The sequence below is a fragment of the Pecten maximus genome, chromosome 17, assembly GCF_902652985.1.
Source record: "Pecten maximus chromosome 17, xPecMax1.1, whole genome shotgun sequence".
NCBI classification, from domain to species: Eukaryota; Metazoa; Mollusca; class Bivalvia; order Pectinida; family Pectinidae; genus Pecten; species Pecten maximus.
Genome location: NC_047031.1, coordinates 11,519,876 through 11,528,659, shown reverse-complemented (window position 1 = coordinate 11,528,659; position 8,784 = coordinate 11,519,876). Strand labels below are relative to the sequence as shown.

The following is an 8,784-nucleotide window of genomic DNA, read 5'->3' as shown; positions in this document are numbered from 1 at the left end:
AAGTGTCAATGTATCGGGGGATCTCCAGATCTTATATAATGACACAAGTGTCAATGTATCGGGGGATTTCTAGATCTTATATAATTACACCAGTGTCAATATATCGGGGATCTCTAGATCTTATATAATTACACCAGTGTCAATGAATCGGGGATCTCCAGATCTTATATAATGACACAAGTGTCAATGTATCTGGGGATCTCCAGATCTTATATAATTACACAAGTGTAAATGTATCGGTGGATCTCTAGATCTTATATAATTACACCAGTGTCAATATATCGGGGATCTCCAGATCTTATATAATTACACCAGTGTCAATATATCGGGGATCTCCATATCTTATATAATTACACAAGTGTAAATGTATCGGTGGATCTCTAGATCTTATATAATTACACCAGTGTCAATATATCGGGGATCTCCAGATCTTATATAATTACACAAGTGTCAATGTATCGGGGATCTCCAGATCTTATATAATTACACAAGTGTCAATGTATCGGGGCATCTCCAGATCTTATATAATGACACAAGTGTCAATGTATCGGGGGATTTCTAGATCTTATATAATTACACCAGTGTCAATATATCGGGGATCTCTAGATCTTATATAATTACACCAGTGTCAATGTATCAGCGATCTCCAGATCTTAGATAATTACACCAGTGTCAATGTATCGGGGGATCTCCAGATCTTATATAATTATACCAGTGTCAATGTATCGGTGCATCTCTAGATCTTATATAATTACACCAGTGTCAATATATCGGGGATCTCCAGATCTTATATAATTACACAAGTGTCAATGTATCGGGGATCTCCAGATCTTATATAATGACACAAGTGTCAATGTATCGGGGGATCTCCAGATCTTATATAATGACACCAGTGTCAATGTATTGGGGGATCTCCAGATCTTATATAATTACACATGTGTCAATGTATCGGGGATCTCGAGATCTTATATAACTACACAAGTGTCAATATATCAGGGATCTCCAGATCTTATATAATTACACAAGTGTTGATGTATCGGGGGATCTCCAGATCTTATATAATTACACAAGTGTCAATGTATCGGGGGATTTCCAGATCTTATATAATTACACAAGTGTTGATGTATCGGGGGATCTCCAGATCTTATATAATTACACAAGTGTAAATGTATCGGGGGATCTCCAGATCTTATATAATTAAACAAGTGTCAATGTATCGGGGGATCTCCAGATCTTATATAATTATACCAGTGTCAATATATCGGGGATCTCAAGATCTTATATAATTACACCAGTGTCAATGTATCGGTGGATCTCCAGATCTTATATAATTACACAAGTGTCAATGTATCGGGGATCTCCAGATCTTATATAATTACACAAGTGTCAATGTATCGGGGGATCTCCAGATCTTATATAATTACACCAGTGTCAATGTATCGGGGGATCTCTAGATCTTATATAATGACACAAGTGTCAATATATCGGGGGATCTCCAGATCTTATATAATTATACCAGTGTCAATGTATCGGGGGATCTCTAGATCTTATATAATTACACAAGTGTCAATATATCAGGGATCTCCAGATCTTATATAATTTCACCAGTGTCAATGTATCGGGGGATCTCTAGATCTTATATAATTACACCAGTGTCAATGTATCGGGGGATCTCTAGATCTTATATAATTACACAAGTGTCAATATATCAGGGATCTCCAGATCTTATATAATTACACCAGTGTCAATGTATCGGGGGATCTCCAGATCTTATATAATTACACAAGTGTCAATGTATCGGGGGATCTCCAGATCTTATATAATTACACCAGTGTCAATGTATCGGGGGATCTCTAGATCTTATATAATTACACCAGTGTCAATATATCGGGGGATCTCCAGATCTTATATAATTATACCAGTGCCAATGTATCGGGGGATCTCTAGATCTTATATAATTACACAAGTGTCAATATATCAGGGATTTCCAGATCTTATATAATTTCACCAGTGTCAATGTATCGGGGGATCTCTAGATCTTATATAATTACACCTGAGTGTCAATGTATCGGGGGATCTCTAGATCTTATATAATTACACAAGTGTCAATATATCAGGGATCTCCAGATCTTATATAATTACACCAGTGTCAAGGTATCGGGGGATCTCTAGATCTTGTATAATTACACAAGTGTCAATATATCGGGGATCTCCAGATCTTATATAATTACACAAGTGTCAATGTATCGGGGCATCTCCAGATCTTATATAATTACACAAGTGTTGGTGTATCGGGGGATCTCCAGATCTTATATAATTACACAAGTGTAAATGTATCGGGGGATCTCCAGATCTTATATAATTACACCAGTGTCAATGTATCGGGGGATCTCTAGATCTTATATAATTACACCAGTGTCAATGTATCGGGGGATCTCCAGATCTTATATAATTATACCAGTGTCAATGTATCGGGGGATCTCTAGATCTTATATAATTACACAAGTGTCAATATATCAGGGATCTCCAGATCTTATATAATTTCACCAGTGTCAATGTATCGGGGGATCTCTAGATCTTATATAATTACACCAGTGTCAATGTATCGGGGGATCTCCAGATCTTATATAATTATACCAGTGTCAATGTATCGGGGGATCTCTAGATCTTATATAATTACACAATTGTCAATGTATTTGGGATCTCCAGATCTTATATAATTACACTGTGTCAATGTATCGGGGGATCTCCAGATCTTATATAATTACACAAGTGTTGGTGTATCGGGGGATCTCCAGATCTTATATAATTATACCAGTGTCAATGTATTGGGGGATCTCTAGATCTTATATAATTACACAAGTGTCAATATATCGGGGATCTCCAGATCTTATATAATTACGTATACACAAGTGTTGATGTATCGGGGATCTCCAGATCTTATATAATTATACCAGTGTCAATATATCAGGGATCTCAAGATCTTATATAATTACACAAGTGTCAATTGCAATGTATCGGGGGATCTCCAGATCTTATATAATTATACCAGTGTCAATATATCAGGGATCTCAAGATCTTATATAATTACACAAGTGTCAATTGCAATGTATCGGGGGATCTATAGATCTTATATAATTACACCAGTGTCAATATATCAGGGATCTCCAGATCTTATATTATTACACAAGTGTCAATATATCAGGGATCTCCAGATCTTATATAATTACACAAGTGTCAATGTATCGGGGATCCTACAGATTTATCAAACAAGTTCAATAATTGAATGTCATATAGCAGTCTCTCGAAAAGTGACTTATTTTGAATTATTTGAAAACTTTCATTATTATATATTTCTGACACATGCACAGGCATAAAGATTCTATTCATCACATACGGTACAACAAACATTTATTGTGTATACATTTTTCATTATTTTCCTGGTTGCTATATATAATATCACAAAACGTAAATACAATGGATATATTGTTGTATGTATTATTGTTATATTATTGCTAAATGAGCTAACCATGAAAGTTGAAATTTGTACACACAAAACAATTTGAAACCATGCACTAAACCACGAAAAAAATACACACAAAGATATCACATTATACAGTAAGTGATACTTAAGATAAAATTATTGAACAGTCTTAAACTGATTTCCCTATAAGAAACTCAAACAGGAAGATTTCCACCATCTAAACATTTGATATGATGTCGCTATATCGTGTTAGGACATATGTTTGCATTTATTTAGCAACAATATTTATAACATACTAGTCATACTACATAACATAATACAACAGCTATGTAATAAATATAGATATTAAGGTAAGTTTATCTGGAAAATAACCCAATTTCAAAATTTGACATTAACCGATCCCAGTTAAGGCCCCAGACAACTTTCAGCACATGATATATATATATATATGGTAATAATAATAAAAAACACAAACCAGAAAATCACAAGCACTTTCACATGGATCTGTATGTGTATGTACTTACCTTGTAGAGTGATTGTCTGGATCTGTGAACACTTGGTTGCCAGGGTAACCAGAGATTGAGATGTCAGACTTTCACAATCAATCAGTGAGATGTAGTTAACATTCGGCCAAAGGGGAGCTAACTCTTCCAGCATTGAACTTTTTAAATTATCCTTCCAGGAAATTTTGATTTTTTGAAGGTTCTTATTTTCCTCAGAGAAAATTTTCAAACACTTGAGTCCACTGTATTTGTATGTATTGTCGAATTCTATCCTTTTAAAGTCGATTGATATCAGATCTGGTTTGTAGAACTGCACATACACTTTAGGTTCGGTACTATTTTCAATCTCTCCATTCTCACTATTTTTAAGACTGTCGATGGGTGTTTCCTTCTGTTCTGGAGTATCTGCCAAGTAGCAGTATTCTCCCGATTCATCTGAATATCCACTTGTGGTTTGCAACTGACCGTTTTCATCATCTCGATCATCCACACTCTTTAGTCCTCCATTGGATTCACTAGCTAAAGAATCACCACCATGACCATGATTAGCCAAATCGTTGGCCTCCATGAATATTTCCATCAATTCTGAGTTGTCAGTGTTGTGCATTCCATCATTTTCTGAAGGTTCAATCTGTAAATCAAAGAATGCTCCTGGCTCATTTCTGTCAGTCATTTCCTCTGTTTGACAAGAGATCTGTATCATGAAAGGATTGACAATGTTATCACATTTCACAGTTCTTGAGTTCAAAGACTGATCACACTGCACATCTGTAAAATCACTTGAGTCTGAATAAACAGCTCCCGATTCTGAACATGTCACTCCAGATTCTGAACATGTCACTCCAGATCCTGAACTTTTAACCCTAGATTCTGAACAAGTCATTCCATAATTCTGAACATGTCACTCCAGATTCTGAACATGTCACTCCAGATTCTGAACATGTCACTCCAGATCCTGAACTTTTAACCCTAGATTCTGAACAAGTCACCCCAGATTCTGAACATGTCACTCCCAATTCTGAACATGTCACTCCCGATTCTGAACATGTCACTCCAGATTCTGAACATGTCACTCCAGATTCTGAACAAGTCACTCTAGATTCTGAACATGTCACTCTAGATTCTGAACATGTCACTCCAAATTCTGAACATGTAACTCCAGGTTCTGAACATGTCACTCCTGATTCTGAACATGTCACTCCAGATTCTGAACATGTCACTCCAGATCCTGAACTTTTAACCCTAGATTCTGAACAAGTCACTCCAGATTCTGAACATGTCACTCCAGATTCTGAGCATGTCACTCCAGATTCTGAACATGTCACCCCAGATTCTGAACATGTCACTCCAGGTTCTGAACAAGTCACTCCTGATTCTGAACATGTCACTCCAGATTCTGAACATGTCACCCCAGATTCTGAACATGTCACTCCAGGTTCTGAACAAGTCACTCCTGATTCTGAACATGTCACACCAGATTCCGAACATGTCACACCAGATTCTGAACATGTCACTCCAGGTTCTGAACAAGTCACTCCAGATTCTGAACATGTCACTCCCGATTCTGAACATGTCACCCCAGATACTGAACATGTCACTCCAGGTTCTGAACAAGTCACTCCAGATTCTGAACATGTGACTCCTGATTCTGAACATGTCTCTCCAGATCCTGAACATGTCACTCCAGACTCCAAACAGATAAATCCACACTCTGAATTTTTAGATCCAGATTCCAAACATATCATTCCTGACTCTGAACATATAAATAAAGATTCTGAACTTTTAACCACAGATTCTACACATGTCATACCAGATTCTGAACATTTTACCTCAGATTCTGAGCATGTAACTCCAGATTCTATGCATGTAATTCCAGTTTCGGAGCATGACACTCGTGATTCTGAGCACGACACTCCAGTTTCTGAGCATGACACTCCCATTTCTGAGCATGACACTCCAGTTTCTGAGCACGAAACTCCCGTTTCTGAGCACGACACTCCCGTTTCTGAGCACGACACTCCCGTTTCTGAACATGACACTCCAGTTTCTGAGCATGACACTCCAGTTTCTGAGCAAGACACTCCAGTTTCTGAGCACGACACTCCAGTTTCTGAGCACGACACTCCAGTTTCTGAGAATGACACTCCGGTTTCTGAGCATGACACTCCAGTTTCTGAGCATGACACTCCAGTTTCTGAGCCTGTAGCTCTGTATTGTGAAAATCCAATTTGATCATGACATGACAGTGACATCGGTACACCAGTCTCGTCTGAAATTATGACACTGTCACACGTCATATTGTGAGAATCTTCACCTTGGGTCACATTTTCATCATTTGTCATACAATCATCTTGTGTTGATGTCATGACTACCATTCTCTCATTCTTTGAGACTGCAGTGTCATAACAAGACATCATGTCCTTTGAAGGTGGAAGCTGATATTTTTCAGCTGAAGATGGAGTGGTTTCAGAAGTTAATACTGATTTCACATTTTTGTTGAATGAGTATTTCATCCCAGTATCATCTTCTATAAATTCCACATTTTCATCTGTAACAGTTGCCAAGCCTGAACAACTTTCTGATGCTGTAGCCAGAGATTCTGTTTTAACTTCAAGGCTACGATTCTGTGACATCACTTCTGGAATTCCTGAGTCTGCAGAACAAGTAAACTCATAGGTGTTTTGTAGTAAGTTGTTTTTACTGTTTACAGGATTTCCTAAATTGTCACTGTTGTGAGAAATATGTGAATTTTCACTTTCAGCTATGGAACTTTCACCAGATTGAGAGTTTTGTAACACTTGACTATGTTGATGATCTCCATACAGAGTATTAGTTTTAGAGTATTGTGACAGATTGTTTGTCATTTCAGAATGTTCAGTTTTGTAATTTAATTCACTAGTACATTTGGCAATGTTTGATTTTAACTTTGAGCATATTTCACATGTGTTCGTGTTGGATGGTGGTCCTATACTGCTGTCGTGATTACAACATTTGTCCACAGTCCAACTGTAGGAATCATCAGTCACATCCACTGTCACATCAGATGTTAGATCCTCCATATCAGCTCCACCAATCAAATGAACTGTTCCATCACAACTCTGACCCTCAGCATCAGATCCACCAGTCAAATGTGCTTTTACATTAGGAGCTAGGGCCTGAACACCAGATCTATCAACTGAGTGTTCCTTTACACTGTTGAAATGTCCAACAACATGTGCTTGTTCAGTTACAGACAATATTTTGTCACTTTTCACACTACCTTCCAAGTCACTGTCGTCTTCCTCTGAGGAATAGTCCACTGAACTCTCCGAGTCGCTGGCCTCTTCCTCTGAGGAATAGTCCATAGAACTCTCCGAGTCGCTGGCCTCTTCTAGGACTTCCATAAAACTCTTCACATTTAATCTATCGTCAACTGATCTCTCCCCATTAAAATTTATGATGGGGTTCAATTCCCCAATAACAACGCTAACTCCATCCTCAGTATTTCGGAGAAGATGAACAGGCTCCAAATCATCTGTATATTTAACTGTTTTGCCATTGTTTTGTAAAACCTTTGGTTGTAATATATTTGTTGGATTAACACTCATTTCTGGGTAACTTCTCTCAGCTAAGGAAGATGTTTTTACTTTTGGATAACTCTTTGTGGTGGATGAAAGTGAGACAATGACATCTTCATGCCCTTTGCTTGGTGGTAATGAGGCTGTGACCTCTATATGACCTTTGGTGGATAGTAAGGAGGCTGTTTCCTCTGGAAGACCTTTGCTTGGTGGTAATGAGGCTGTGGACTCTGTATGACCTTTGGTTGATGGTAAGGAGGCTGTTTCCTCTGGATGACCTTTGCTTGGTGGGAATGAGGCTGTGACCTCTGTATTACCTTTGGTTGATGGTAAGGAGGCTATTTCCTCTGGATGACCTTTGCTTGGTGGTAATGAGGCTGTGACCTCTGTATGACCTTTGGTGGATGGTAAGGAGGCTGTTTCCTCTGGATGACCTTTGCTAGGTGGTAATGAGGCTGTGACCTCTGTATGACCTTTGGTGGGTGGTAAGGAGGCTGTTTCCTCAGGATGACCTTTGCTTGGTGGTAATGAGGCTGTGACCTCTGTATGACCTTTGCTAGATGGTAATGAGGCTGTTTCCTCTGGATTCCTTTTGCTTGGTGGTAATGAGGCTGTGACCTCTGTATGATTTTTACTAGGCCATAGTGAGGCTATGACCTCTGGGTTAGGGTCTATGGATGATGATGAGTCATTGTCAGTAGCATTATTTTCAGTAATGTCACCATATATGCCCTTTCTTGCTCTCTCTTTCTTGAACATCCCCAACTGAAGCTGTTTCAGTGTGTTTTTCAACTCAAGTAGAGATTGTTTCAGTGATCGATCCAGGACGGTGTCTGGATCAGAAAGGGTGAGGTCAACAATGGAGGGGCGGCCATAACCCGAGAGATACAGCAATGCAAGAGTATCAGCCTACAACATATTAAACAACTCATCAAATTATATGTACCCAACAGATGAAGGTCAAAGGTGAAAATGAAGGTCAGAGTGGCCTAAAATATACTTTGATACATGAAGTTCCAGTGGAAAGTATCACAGAAGAAAAGCCCCAGAGGATACATTGTCTCTACTGACCAATTTAAAATGATACTTAAACTTTTCCATATCCAGTTTAATTACTAGATTTATGTTTAATTTCTTTTCCTGTATTTATCTACATGGAAATCTTTAAACTTAAGTACAAAATATTCACTTACTAAGGCTGTTTTTTTGGGTGGGGACCCCCAATTTTTTTTTTAAATTT

General features: G+C 38.0%; 1 protein-coding gene across 1 annotated transcript in view; it reads right to left on the bottom strand.

Moving 5' to 3' along the window:
- Window positions 1–4,734: 4,734 nt before the first annotated feature.
- LOC117315022 (papilin-like) overlaps window positions 4,735–8,784 on the bottom strand; it is a 46,095-nt gene continuing 42,045 nt past the window's right edge. The window contains exon 6 of the mRNA XM_033869153.1: window positions 4,735–8,453. Coding sequence (XP_033725044.1) covers window positions 4,851–8,453 — 3,603 coding nt within the window. The 3' untranslated portion in view covers window positions 4,735–4,850. The remainder of the gene's footprint in view (window positions 8,454–8,784) is intronic.